Raw genomic sequence first — 15208 nt, 5'->3', positions numbered from 1 at the left:
GACAAAGTGGGCACTGCTAATTACAGGTTGGCATCAGCGCTCACCTAAAAAGCCATATGCTACTGGTCAGTGGAGGCTCCTTGAAGGAGAAAGGGGGAGGGCTCATCCTCAGTGAAATTCATTTTTTTTTAAAGTGAAACATTTAAAAAATCATTTTTAGATAAAACTATACTAAGTATATTCACGTCACCAAATAATTGATTAAAACACACTGTTTAGCATTGAAGGTCTACAGTATCCTCAGCAACACTGTAGGTTAGCACCATGGTGTAGACAGCTAGCTTCTGTCCTCCTCTGGGTACATTGACATCAAAGCAAAACCTAGGAGGCTCATTGTTCTCACCCACTTTTATAGACTTACACAGTAATTATGACAACTTCCGGAGGACATCCTCCAACCTATCAGAGCTCTTGCAGCATGAACTGACATGTTGTCCACCCAATGAAAATATCAGTGAATTAATCTAGTACTGAAAGCATAAGCTACAGCTAGCTAGCACTGCAGTGCATAAAATATCATGAGAAATTGACTCAAAGAGAAAGAAAGACAATAGTTGAGCAGTTTGAACAAATTAATTTCTTCCAAAATTAAGGAGAAGCAAGAGAGAGAGAGAGAGAGAGAGAGAGAGAGAGAGATTTGATTGTATTTTGTTTTACTTTCACTTTCACAAATTGTCATTGCTTTTGTGCAGAATTTTACGAAAATATAAACACAACATATGAAGTGCTGGTCCCATGTTTCATGAGCTGAAATAAAATATCCCAGAAATGTCCATATACGCACAAAAAGCTTATTTCTCTCAAATTTTGTGCACAAATTTGATTACATCTCTGTAGTGAGCATTTCTCATTTGCCAAAGTAATCCGTCCACCTGACAGATGTGGCATATCAAGAAGCTGATTACACAGCATGATCATTACACAGGCGCACCTTGTGCTAGGGACAATAAAAAGCCACTCTAAAATGTGAAGTTTTGTCACACAACACAATGCCACAGATTTTGATGGAGCGTGCAATTTGCATGCTGACTACAGGAATGTCCACCGGAGCTGTTGCCAGAGAATTTAATGTTAATTTCTCTACAATAAGCCACCTCCAACGTCATTTTTGAGAATTTGGCAGTACGCACAACTTGCCTCACAACCGCAGACCACGTGTTATCACGCCAGCCCAGGACCTCCACATCTGGCTTCTTCACCTGCGGGATCATCTGAGGCCAGCCACCCGGACAATTGGACAATTGATCAAACTGAGGAGTATTTCCGTCTATAATTAAGATCTTTTGTGGGGAAAAACATATTCTGGGGGCCTTTGGTTCAATATCTATGAGGTTTTATGTCTTGTTGGAGGTGTGTCTTCCACCATAGGTGGCCTCCTAATGAGAGGGCCGGCCCTGAATCCGTCCCAATGTGTTCTCCAATCTCATTAAACATTTTTGAAAAAGCAGTGGTGGAAAAAGTGCCCAATTGTCGTACTTCAGTAAAACAGAAAATTACTCAAGTATTAGTGAGTCACCCAGTAAAAGTCTAAAAGTATTTGGTTTTAAATATACTTAAGTATCAAAACTAAATGTAATTGTTAAAAAGTAAAAGTATAAATCATTTCAAATTCCTTATATTAAGCTAATTTAATTTAGTATTTTATTTAAGGATAGCCAGGGGCACACTCCAAACATAATTTACAAACCAAGCATTTGTGTTTAGTGAGTACGTCAGATAACAGACAGTATGACCAGGGATGTCCTCTTGATAAGTGCGTGTATCGGACCATTTTCCTGTACTGCTAAGCATTCAAAATGTAACGAGTACTTTTGGGTGTCAGGGAAAATGTATGGAGTAAAAAGTACATTGTTTTATTTAGGAATATAGTGAAGTAAAAGTAAAAGTATTAAAAAAATATAAATAGTAAAGTACAGATACCCCCCAAAATGACTTAAGTAGTACTTCAAGTATTTTTTACTTAAGTACTTTACACCACTGGGAAAAAGGGTGTCATTATACTCATTACGGGAGGGTGCTAGAGTTTTGAAAACAGGGGTGCCAATCATTTTGAACCCTATCTATATTTTAGTCATTTAGTAGACACTTTATCCAGAGTGACTTATAGGAGCTATAAGGGCCTTGCCCAAGGGCAGATCAACACCTTTTTTTACCTAGTCAGCATGGAGATTCAAACCAACGACCTTTCAGTTATTGGTCCAACACTCTAAACCGCTAGGCTACCTGCTGCCCTGCTAGCTTTTTTAGATGTATTTTTATTACTTTTTAAACAAAATCTCTTTCTCTGAGCAATTGTATTAGTATAAAATAATCTAATTTCCCCATTGATTTATGCAATATAGCTCAGAATTTGATATTTTGATTTTATACAGTCTTTTTTGCTCATCTTTATCAAGGGTGCCAATAATTATGGACATGATTCTTGAAGTATATATCTTAACTGACTTGCCTAGTTAAATAAAGGTTCAATAAAAATCAAACATTTATGTTTATATTGAGATGACCTCTGGCTAAATTGTCATTTAGAGTAAGGTACAAAAATAACCTTATTTGAGTGTAGGTCTTCATGTCTAAGAAATGTTTAATTACCTTTGTCGAACCATCTTGGAAATATAGCAGACAATTAAGACTTCATTTTTGGCTTTTAGTACTTCTATAATAGACTGTGCTGGAGTGTCTAGAATCCTAAATTGAGATCCATGCATGACGTTTCCTCCCATTGAGATCAATGCGATAATTATGTGGAAGTCTAAGTTATGTAAAGGTAGTATGCATCCTAGGCGTAACAAAGAATGGAAATATTTCCAGCAAATTTAAAAACTTTCCTTCCAAACCAATGTAATTTTAGAAATAAAAACATATAAAAATATTATTCAAATGTTCCAAAATAATAATAGATTCCTAACACATTTCCAAATTCTCAAAGTTACCTGGAATTTGGAAAAATGTACAAAAAAATGACACCGCAAATTTGGCTCTAAACCCACATAACCAATGCATTAGGGTGCAGTAAATCCATGACTTGACATTCTGCTATAGAGACTTATGCACGTTAATGCGTATGTCGGGTCTCAATAAGTATTTTGTATATGAAAGTCTCCTTTAAAGTGTTTAAGGTTAGTCTTGGAGTCCTTCTCAATTTTGATGTCCGTGTGGAAAGTGGTCCATTGGGATATTGTCCATTTGGAGTCCACGATTGTAGTATGCGGAACCATCATATTTCAAGTCCACGGGCTCAGGGTTGTTCAGTCGTTGAACTAGGAGTGAGAAACAGAGATGTGACATTTTGCATGGCCGATAGGATAACAGGAGCTTTCCTATTATTGATCCAGTTCTATCAGATAGAAAATATGCCAGGAAATCCTAAAAGGGAAATATCTCTAAGGGAACTTCCTACCTGGGTCTGAGGGGATTTCCTCAACAAGCTTCCTGTGTGTGAAATCCCGTCGGTCTCTCCTTCTCAGGATGACGTAGACCACCATCGCCACGAAGCACACTGCCACTCCTATGCCCAGGATGGCAGCCCATGCCTCACTCCTCTTCCTGTTCTGCACTGCATCTGAGTCCAAGCCTTTAGAAAATGTATCAAAAAGAATACATGAAAAATAGGGAAATACATTGCAAATACAACATTCTAATATCGGTGCAATTCTAATATATGGTGCAATAAAATGTTGTCTGGGATGATATATCTCTGTATTTCAAAATATTCTCCCAGTTACACTTTATTTGGATAGTTCCATATACTGTAGATTATATACAGATGGTCAAACTATCAACAAAGTGTCTGTTGATAAGCAAATACTTCCTAAGGTTACGTTTAGGGTTAGGGATAGGTTTACAAATAAGGGTTGGGGTAAGAGTTAAGGTTAGGGTTAGTGGATAGTAAGTCGAAATGTTGTTGAGAGTTATTGAACATCGACAAATCATATACAGTACAAACCATCTACTTGTGACTATCCAAATAAAGTACCATTCTTCCTGTAATTGAGGGCAAAATGTGTGTTTAAAAATAACTGTGCATAAAGAGCACCCTTGTGCATGAGTAGTCTCGACTCAATAGATAGTACTATTTCCCAGCCGTGTAATAACGCCACCCCAATCAGTGCAAAAACCATGCGTGAAAAAGGCAGGTTTTATTGCAATTCAGTAAAAGTTTTCCATCTATTTAATCACGTTGAACCAATTTCGTGAAACCAATAATTAACCAATGTCAGTCGAATGAAGTGTAAAGTGTATCAGTATTTCATTGCCGTTTCATGTCATTTGTGAAATCACCACGGAAGTGATACAGTGCTTTCAGAAAGTATTCACACCCCTTGACTTTTTCCACATTTTGTCCTCTTACAGCCTGAATTTAAATTGGATTACATTGAGATTTTGATTCACTGATCTACACACAATACCCATAATGTCAAAGTGGAATTTCGTTTTTTAGAATTTCGTTTTTTACAAATGAATAACTTATTTAAAGCTGAAATGTCTTGAGTGAATATTCAACCTCTGTTATGGCAAGCCTAATAAAGAAATTGCTGCATTTTGCATTTAGATTTCTGTTCAGTGTAGTTACTCCACAATACTAACTTAAATGACAAAGCAAAAAGTAGGAAACCTGTGCAGAATAAAAAATAATCCAAACATGCATCCTGTTTCCAATAAGGCTAAAAATGTGGTAAAGAAATTAACTTTAGTCCTGAATACAAAGCATTATGTTTGGGACAAATCCAACATAACACATCACTGGGTACCACTCTTCATATTTTCAAGCATGTGGTGGCTGCATCATTTTATGGGTATGCTTGTCATCGGCAAGGACTAGGGAGTTACTTAGGATAAAAATAAATGGAATAGAGCTAAACACAGACAAAATCCTAGAAGAAACCTGTTTCAGTCTGCTTTCCACCAGACACTGGGAGACAAATTCACCTTTCAGCAGGACAATAACCTAAAACACAAGGCCAAAACACTGGCTTGCCAAGATGACATGTAATTTTTTTCTGAGTGGCCTGATTACAGTTTTGACTTAAATTGTCTTGAAAATCTATGGCAAGACTTGAAAACAGCAGTCTAGCAATGATCAACAATCAACAGAGCTTGAAGAATTTTACAATCCAGGTGTGCAAAGCTCTTAGAGACTTACCCAGAAAGACTCACAGCTGTCATTGCTTCCAAAGGTTATTCTAATACGTATTGAATCAGGGGGGTTGAACTAGTGTTTCATTTTGCATATATATTTTTTGGATCACATTTTTCTTCCACCTTGAGTATTGTGTGTGGATCGTTGACTAAATTGACAATTAAATACATTTTTTCCCCCACTTTGCAACATAACAAAATATGTAAAAAAGTGAAGTGTGAATACTTTAAAACATTTGACCGACATGATTTATTAAATTATGCTCTCCCTGAATCTCTGATTGAATTACGTTAACCAACCCCGTAAGAGGAAAAACATTATGCCTGATATGCAGTTACAGGCTGTGTTAGTTCTGCTAATGTATTGATAAAAATGCAGTTCCTTATGCCTTGGATCCAGCACCTAGGTTGTACTCATTCATTTTGTGACTTTTATTGATAAAAATACCACGAAAAGATAAAGCAAAGAGGACTATGGATTGTTTGTGTTACCCATGGAAACCTGTTTACCATAATACTACTGTCTTCTTGGGCAGTAATGTGGTTTGTGGTATACGAAGATGAGATCTAACTATTCCAAGGGCAGTTTTGATACAACTTTATACAACTAAATGAAAAGTACCAGACTAGTCAATGTGTTAATGAGATTAACAACATGTTTACTTTGAACAACAGTTTCCTCTCTTCGAAAAAGCTTTCACAATCTCAGTCATCACATTTGGAAATTCAAATGTTTACTTCCCTGACATCTCCTTATCTGAAAACCAAGCTTGTTACCCTCACTTGCGTTTCTATTTTCTCACAACACCTTTTATTTTATAAAAAGGAGCACACCCTGCATTTACATTAGAAGAAAGGGGGGTATTTATATTCATGTGTTACACGTTTCGTCAAAATATTGTTTTGGCTGTTTAAGCCTGACTCCCGACTAAATGCAATGTCGATTGGCACTGATGAAGAAGTGCATATAGTTTCTTGGGAAAACATTACCATTTCTAAAGGAGGCAAATAATTAGTGGGGAAACCTTTTGTCATCATTGTGATGTTTTCAGATTGACGATTAGATGTAGTATTACGTTAGCTAGCTAGCTAAGATTGAGGGGAGAGCATCTGATTTTATCTAGCTAACTCTAGAATTGCTAGGTATTTTTTATGAACTGCTAGCTAATGGCAACATTGCCATCTGTCTAAAGTAAATTTGGTATTTGGTATTTTTTGGTATTTTATTAGGATCCCCATTAGCTGTTGCTGAAGTAGCAGCTCCTCTTACCGGTGTTCACACAAACATGACATAATACAGAACATCGATAGAAAATAACAGCTCAAGGACTGAACTACAAAATGTTGAAATAAGAAAATTAGAACAAAATAAGAACCCATTTTGGTTCAAGGTAGAACCCTCTGTGGAAAGGGTTTTACATGGATGCCCAAAATACTTATATCTGGAACCAAAATTAATTTTTCAAAGGGTTCTCCTATGGGGACAGCCGAAGAATCCTTTTAGGTTCTAGATAGCACATTTTTTTCCACAAGAATGTAGTGTAATTTAGACTAAAAAGTCACCATTTGGAATGACTGGGCACCACTTGACTTTTGGGGGCCACTATGGCTGAGGTCTTTTTAGAATGTAGACTCAAAAAATTAGGAGTGCATCAAGGGTTCTTCTAAGATCCTCAAAGTTCATTGAAGAAGCTTATGGTTCTTGGCACTGAAAAATGCCAACAAAAAGGTTCTTCTAAGAACCACATAGGAGGTTGGGTTCATAGAGGAACCGCTCTAGTTCTTGGGGGTTCTTGCAGGAACCTATCTACCCAATTGAAACATTTGGAATTGAATTTGAGACGACAGCAGGTGCAGGCATTTAACTGAAAAATTGAAAGATCTCCTCAATTTAAGGTAAGGTTTGTCCCTAGTATGATCTAAATGTATATTATTTTATGATTATACTGTCTATCTTTCATATTTGTGCAAATGGCTGCTTGACACTTTGTCCCTTTTTACAATTCTTTCTATGACAGAAAATGGACACAATTCAATGGATATCAATCAACAAAAAGGTAAGAATATGTTAAAGGATATAGCAGCATTGGGCAAAGATTACTGAACTGCGTAGTTACTTGTGTTTGTCTTTGTATGTACAATTAGTAGTGGTTTGCCTCGTTAATTAATCAATTTGAAGAACCCCTAACGGATCATCCAGGAACCTTTTATGTTTAGTGTAACAATGGCGTGATGCTACCAAGTGACGGCGGGTCAATCCATGAATAGAGAAGATATGATCTAGGTCCAGATATTGTCTACTTTTGTGTGACATGGTTGTGGGAAACGCTACACCTTTTCACCCCATGTTCCCTAAAGGAAAGGTAATTAGCCAGTATTGGTTGTCAATAGATTAATAAGCATTGCCTATAAAGACTGCGATGCATAACTAGTAAGCTGTACTAACCATGGAAAATCTGTAAAGAAACATGCAAATGAGGTAAACAAACAGGTCAAACCAGCCACAGTCTAAACAAATCACTGGCTGAAATGTATGATGAGGTCTTCTCAAAGGTAACACTGTTTTTCGTTACACATTTCCAAGTTTTTACAGTTTGATAGATGTAGTTACTACATATTCAAATCCATGACTGGACCTGGCAAGTAATGTGTAAGTGTTTGGAGAGGATCTATTCGTACATCATTTATAACCTGTCAAAATTGGGGATATCCTCCTTTAATAAATGTCTCCAATCACCCACTCAAATAAACCCTTGTTTAGTATGCTAGAAACTGGAGAGCAGTACTCCAGCAGCAGCGAACCTCAGCTACTGACCCCCTCCTTCCTGTAGCCAGGCTAGCATAGGGGTCTTTTGTCCCCTGAAGAAGGTGTTTGTAATGGAAGCCTCCACTCACTGTGGGCATGCAAGTATTTTCTGAAAGTCAACCCTACCCAGCCGGTTAAGGAAGGGGAGTTTGTGCTTTGACTTAACAAAAAAGAAAAGAGATCCATCAAATGTGGGTCAGGGAGAGACTGGAAAGAAAGCGTTGTGTAAAAAAGACGATGATGATATAACATAAGTGCCCTTTGAGTGTTGTTGGGTATTGTGTAACTCTCTAACTAGGTCCCCTCCTATGTTCAAATCTGATACTCTGTGGTTATTTGTAACGTTTTGACTGCTCTGTCTGGTTGCTGACTCATGCATTAATGCCTCTCCCAAAACATTTAAAACAATATCACAATGGTTCAATGAAGTGAACACACCCATTTAAATTGTTGTGATCTCTTGGCATCTCCCTAAAAGTTGTTACAGGCTCACTTGAACAAGCAAGTAAGTAGGTTACAGGCGCACACAGCAGTACCCTCGAGACAAATAATGTACCAGATATTTAGACACTGGAGCACTGTCTCCTCACCTCTCGCAGAGTTGCTTCCTGAAGCGGCACCAGTTTTCATCATGGCTGTTATTGTGCTGGGACCTGTGGTTGTTGTAGTTTCTGGGGTGATTTTGGCAGTTGTAGTCCCAGGGGAGTCCAAGGGAAGCTTTGTGGAGGGGGAAGCTGTGGATGGTTCACTGGATGGCTCTGGTACTGCAGTCGTTACATTATGGAAGTCCTCTGTACTGTTGGTTACCCTGTTCTCAGCACCAGGATGATCTGGACCAATCTGCTCTGTGCTATTGGTGTCTGGAGCTGTGGTTGTCTCATTTAATTCAGTGTAATTGGACATGGAATTAGAGCCATTTGAGTTTTCTGTGATTGCAGTAGTGGTGGCATTTTGGAATCCACTGTCCTCTCCGGTTGCATTGGAAACTTGGCTTGAGTTTAAGGCAACACTCACTGGGGGTTCTGGTGCAACAGTGGTTTCTGGAGGTTCCTCTGCTGTAGCATTTGGCAACCCTGGTGGCATTGTGGTGCCAATTGTCACACCACCTGAAGTCTCATTTGTGTCCTGGACGTTGTCCTGTTCCCCACTAAATGACACAGAGCCATTTGCGATAACCCCTTCAGAGTCATCTGTTGACTCAGTACCCTCCATTGTCATATCAACAATGTCATTGGACTGAGCTTGTGATGTTGTCTTGTTTAGCTTGGATTTGACCAATTGACGAAGCCAACTTTGATCAATCGTTTGTCCTGGAGAGTCTGTTGGTGCCTGGAGCAAGGCCACATGAAAACCTTGCAGTTGCAGAAGCAAAACAGCACTGATGATTGCGTAAAGATCCATATCCCGTCTCTCGTTCCTGTTCTGAACAACAATCAACACGTAAACAAAATATTTTTGTTAGATACATTGAGTCAAGGTTGGTTCTCCACAAATGTCAAATCTGTTTTCTTAATTATCCCATTTTGGCCCAAATGTCCCATGGTCTGCAGGCCTCTATTGATTATAAATAAATAATATATAGTAATGTACATCATTTTTCTTAAGCAACCAGTCGCCAACAATTAAAGAAATGTATGAATAGTTCAACTGATTAAGGCCAGATAAGGACTTTATGAATTCCCAAGATTCCCATGTGGTATTTCATATTCCGCATGTTCTGGAACAATTGCTCACCCTACACTACAAAAAAAGCAAGCTCTCTATGGGTGGTAGATTGATTTGACTTTATTGTTATCTTTTAATAGAATTATTATCTATTCATACCAATCCAGGAGATAAAATGTTGATGCTATCAGTTTAGCTTTGATCTCAATTTTGTTAAGGCTGACTCAGGGTCAGAGGGACAATTATTTCCCCTGAATAGAAGCAAATGTTTTTCTAATCAAATCTCTCAGAACTTGTATTTTTGAGTGTCTGCCAACTCAGTTATGGGGACAATAGACTAAAGGAATGCCAATGCAATAATCATTCAGGGTGTAACTATGGGGAGACTCCCATGTACTTTAGTTGAGTCAATCTGGGATGAACAGCGATATTGCCTGTTGGCATGCTAAACACACATTCAGCAGCGTTTTCAAAGCACACATGAATGTCTACCTAGCATTTCCCCTTCAGAAATATCCATAAAGCCAAGGGTTGATTAGGTTTTGATAGCATGATAGAAATAAAATAACATATCTGAAATAATGTGTTCTGTCTGTTGGGGTTACTTACTTTATTTTATTTACATTTAAGCATAGAGAAAGTGTCATGATTAACTCAGTCACTGTAGACCATATTTTTGCCGAAATGTTATCCTCCTTCAATCACTCTGAGTATCTTTGTGTTAGGTTCGTGTGCTCTTCCAACTTTACATATTTGGTTTGGTAAAAATAAAGTTGGTTTAACACCATTTGAGTCCCCCCAGCAAATTATGCAACAAAAAAAAACATATACACTTGACAATTACCTTAATCTGCATAAAACAATAGTCTGGAGGAGATGACACATGTATATTGGTTTGCCTGACTCATGGACAACTACTAAGTACAACTTTAACCCACCAACACCTCAATATGATCATTCTGTTTCATTTGAAAGTGGTATGGCATTTGCAATCGGACGGATTTTCCTCATTCGTTTTGGTGGCGTTATCATTTTACTAATCAAACTGTACCAGACACATATACTGGTCACACAATTCAATGTCTACCATATATCTCCCATACAGAAGAAGTTGTGAAATAGCTCTACATTACTAAAATCACGATCACCACGTACCTTTTTCTGGTGCTTGGTCAGGTGGTTACAGCTAACAGGTGTGCGGAATGCAGTGAGATCTCTCAGTGAAACAGCCAGCGTATGAGAGAGAGGGAACAATAGGCTAGGAAAGGGGGAGGGCAGTGCAGGGTATTCAGATCAGAACAACCAGGAACCTGTTCTACCTGATTTTACACCTGACACAAACACACCCTGATATCCAGACAATCCCTAAATGGTCATATGGAACTGGCTATAGGGTAACTAAGGTTATTTAGACATGTCATGGTTTCACGGCTTATCTTCTGTGTTCCTGAGATGTACACTACACATCAGTTTATTTCAGTTCAGTTTGGTTTCCAGGTGTGCAGCACCTGAATTCCCCCTTTGGGCGGAGCATCTGCCCCCAGGTCCTCGGGAACATTCCTCCCTTGTGATCGTGGAATGGCTTCTGTCGTCATGGCAACAAAAGGGCAGTACAGCGTCCATCAAATCAAATCAAATCAAATGTTATTAGTCAGATGTGTAGTGTAGACATTACAGTGAAATGCTTACTTATGAGCCCCTAACCAATAATGCAATTTAAAAAAAAATATGAGTAAGAATAAGAAATAAAAGTAACAAGTAATTAAAGCAGCAGTAAAATAATACTAGCGAGACTATACACAGGGTGTACTGGTACAGAGTCAATGTGCGGGGGCCCTGGTTAGTTGAGGTAGTATGTACATGTAGATAGACTTATTAAAGTGACTATACATAGATGATAACAACAGAGTAGCAGCGGTGTAGCCATTTTATTCGCTGTTCAGGAGTCACATGGCTTGGGGTAGAAGCTATTTAGAAACCTCTTGGACCTAGACTTGGAGCTCCGGTACCGCTTGTCGAGCGGTAGCAGAGAGAACAGTCTATGACTAGGGTGGCTGGAGTCTTTGACAATTTTTTGGGCCTTCCTCTGGCATCGCTTGGTGTTCACAAAGGCCACCGTGCCCACAGAAGAGCAGCATGACCGTGAAAGTCCATATAATATGTAAAGGCCATAAACTACCCAAATCCAAGATTTAAAATAAATGTCTGGCCAGAAAATAAAACCCTGAGCAGCCTTCCTCTGACACTGCCTGGTGTAGAGGTCCTGGATGGCAGGAAGCTTGGCCCCAGTGATGTACTGGGCCGTGCGCACTACCCTCTGTAGTGCCTTGCGGTCAGAGGCCAAATATTTTCAGTCTCCTGAGGGGGAATAGATTTTGTCGTGCCCTTTTCACAACTGTCTCGTGTGCTTGGACCATGTTAGTTTGTTGGTGATGTGAACACCAAGGAACTTGAAGCTCTCAACCTGCTCCACTACAGCCCTGTCAATGAGAATGGGGTCCTGCTAGGTCCTCTTTTTCCTGTAGTCCACAATCATCTCCTTTGTCTTGCTCACATTGAGGGAGAGGTTGTTCTCCTGGCACCATATGGCCAGGCCTCTGACCTCATCCCTATAAGCTGTCTCGTCGTTGTCGGTGGTCAGGCCTACCACTGTTGTGTCATCGGCAAACTTAATGATGATGTTGGAGTCGTGCCTGGCTGTGCAGTCATGAGTGAACAGGGAGTGCAGGAGGGGACTGAGCATACACCCCGGAGGGGCCCATGTGTTGAGGAACCGTGTGGCGGATGTGTTGTTACCTACCCTTACCACCTGGGGGTGGCCCGTCAGGAATTCCAGGATCTAGTTTCAGAGGGAGTTGTTTAGTCCCAGGGTCCTTAGCTTATTGATGAGCTTTGAGGGCACTATGGTGTTAAACGCTGCCCTGTAGTCAATGAATAGCATTCTCACATAGGTGTTCCTTCTGTCCAGGTGGGAAAGAGAAGTGTGGAGTGCAATAGAGATTGCATCACCTGTGCATCTGTTAAGGTGGTATGCAAATTGGAGTGGGCCTAGGGTTTCTGGGATAATGGTGTTGATGTGAGCCCTGACCAGCATTTCAAAGCACTTCATGACTACAGACGCTATGGGTCGGTAGTCATTTAGGCAGGTTACCTTGGTGTTCTTGGGCACAGGCACTATTGTGGTCTGCTTAAAACATGTTGGTATTACAGACTCGGACAGGGAGAGGTTGAAAATGTCAATGAAGACACTTACCAGTTGGTCAACGTATGCTCGAAGTACATGTCCTGGTAATCCGTCTGGCCCTGCGGCCTTGAAAATGTTGACCTGTTTAAAGGTCTTACTCACATCGGCTGCGGAGAGCATGATCACACAGTCTTCCAGAACAGCTGGTGTGCTCCTGCATGTTTCAGTACTATTTGCCTCGAAGCAAGCATAGAAGTAGTTTAGCTCGTCTGGTTGGCTCGTGTCACTGGGCAGCTCTTGGCTGTGCTTCCCTTTGTAGTCCTGTATTGACGTTTTGCCTGTTTGATGGTTCGTCGGAGGGATTTCTTATAAGCTTCCAGGTTAGAGTCCCGCTCCTTGAAAGCAGCAGCTCTAGCCTTTAGCAGCACTGCCCCCTCAAGATTCTGAGCCTGCTTGGCAGGGTTGGTCCTGCAAAGCCAAAGCCCCCTAAAGGGAGAGCATACTACACAAGGAAATTCTCAAAGCCGCTAATGAGAACCTTGATGACCTTGTACCTAGCCGGTGGGGATTCCGGTGGGGTGCCCCCACCCAGGCAGTGGCAGTGCTGGCAACACTAGCTGCAGTAATCCTTGGGGAGGGGGTCACACTAGGACATTCAGAGAGGGGGTATATTATTGTGACCCTAGTGGTACAGAATCAAAGTTGGACTGCATGGAGATGCTTGGGAATATGGTCAATACGGGTGACCGTATTGTGGGTGTTTCAGGGAAAAGGTGTACAGTTGACCTCCATCCTCTAGGATGTGACAATGGTAAATAAAATCTCTTAATTTTTGCCTATTTTTTTGTGCGGTCTTGCAGGCCTTCTCGTGCAGCTGCAACTGCAAGTACATTTGTAAATCAAGACCAATCTTGAGTTGGGCTCTGGGGTGGTGCAATTGTTGAGTAAGTGATCTTATGGTTGTGTGGGGGTATGGGTTGAGTGTGTGTGGGTGTATGTGTGTATCCCACAACTGTTGCGAAGAAGTAAAATATGTTATTTTCCACCATAATTTGCAAATAAATTCAAAAAAAATCCTTCAATGTGATTTTCTGGATTTTTTTTCTCATTTTGTCTGTCATAGTTGAAGTGTACCTATGATGAAAATGACAGGCCTCTCTCATATTTTTAAGTGGGAGAACTTGCACAATTGGTGGCTGACTAAATACTTTTTTGCCCCACTGTATATATATATACATATATATATGTATAAGAATCTATCAACTCTACAAGCAACACTAGACTCTATTATTATGGTGGGAGATTTTAATACGGTCTTAAATACCTCTATGGACCGGAAAGGAAATCACACTACAAACTATCACCCTCAGGCACTTAAGGAAATCATGAATGCCATGGATATATTGGAATTAGTGTATATATGGAGACTTAAATAACCTGACCTAGTGAGATATACATGGCGGAGGCTTAATCAAGCTAGTCGCCTTGACTACTTTCTTATACCATTCTCTCTGGCACCAAAAGTTTAAAAAGTGTTCATAGGGGACAGAATGCGGTTGGGTTATCACATAATTGCCATAGATATTATTCTTACAGAATTTCCATGTGGGCGAGGATATTGAAAATGTAATCAAAGCCTACTAGATGATACATTGTTTAGAACTAGGACAGAATAATATATAACTGACTTTTTCAGACATAACATAGGTACAGCAGTATGGGACACTTTTAAATGTGCCTTTAGAGGCAATGCAATTCAGTACTCATCTATAAAACAAAAGCAATTTAGATCAAAAGAGTCCATATTAACAAAGAAAATTGAAGGACTAACAGTACAGTTAGATAGCAATAAAAACGGTACTATAGAGGCACAGAATAAGTTAGAGGAAAAACAAAAAGAAATGGAGGAACTTATTCAAGAAAGATCTAGTGTAATATATTATAAAAATAAAGCGAACTGGATGGAATATGGGGAAAAATGCACCAAATTATTTTTCAATCTTCAATATGGAAATGCTACCAATTTTTTTTAATTAAAACTTGTTACAAATGATGGAGTCACGCATGATTCACCAAATTATATTTTGAAAGAGGAAGTAAAGTACTTTAAAAATATGTTTTCATTTCAGACTCCTCCATCTCCACTAACTGAAACTAATTGTATGGATTTTTTTCCTACTAATAATGTAAAATTAATATCTGTACAGAAAGACTCATGTGAAGGCCAAATTGCAGAGGAGGAACTGTTTGAGGCAATTGGGGCCTTTAAGGATGGGAAAACTCCAGGGCTGGATGGCATACCAGTGGAAGTATACAAAACTTTTTTTGGTATACTCAAAGGACCATTGTTGGCTTGTTTTAACCACTCCTATATAAATGGTAGATTATCAGACACGCAACAAGAAGGTCTGATATCA

General features: G+C 39.5%; 1 protein-coding gene across 2 annotated transcripts; it reads right to left on the bottom strand.

Moving 5' to 3' along the window:
* Positions 1–636: 636 nt before the first annotated feature.
* On the bottom strand, positions 637–12420 carry LOC110526184 (uncharacterized). 2 transcript variants are annotated; one of them, XM_021606897.3, is made up of 4 exons: positions 10763–12420; positions 8533–9364; positions 3398–3571; positions 637–3257 (listed from the first exon to the last, which is right to left on the bottom strand). In XM_021606897.3, the coding sequence occupies exons 2-4, from the start codon at positions 9341–9343 to the stop codon at positions 3136–3138; spliced, it is 1107 nt and encodes a 368-aa protein (XP_021462572.2). In that variant the 5' UTR covers positions 9344–9364; positions 10763–12420; the 3' UTR covers positions 637–3135. The 2 variants fall into 2 exon arrangements, with proteins under 2 accessions (XP_021462572.2, XP_036836390.1); XM_036980495.2 differs by having other exon boundaries at positions 8533–9359; positions 10763–10886.
* Positions 12421–15208: the final 2788 nt, after the last annotated feature.

Source organism: Oncorhynchus mykiss, chromosome 6 (genome assembly GCF_057628025.1).
Source record: "Oncorhynchus mykiss isolate SJ-2025 chromosome 6, ASM5762802v1, whole genome shotgun sequence".
NCBI lineage: Eukaryota > Metazoa > Chordata > Actinopteri > Salmoniformes > Salmonidae > Oncorhynchus > Oncorhynchus mykiss.
This window is presented reverse-complemented; position numbering and strand designations above follow the sequence as displayed.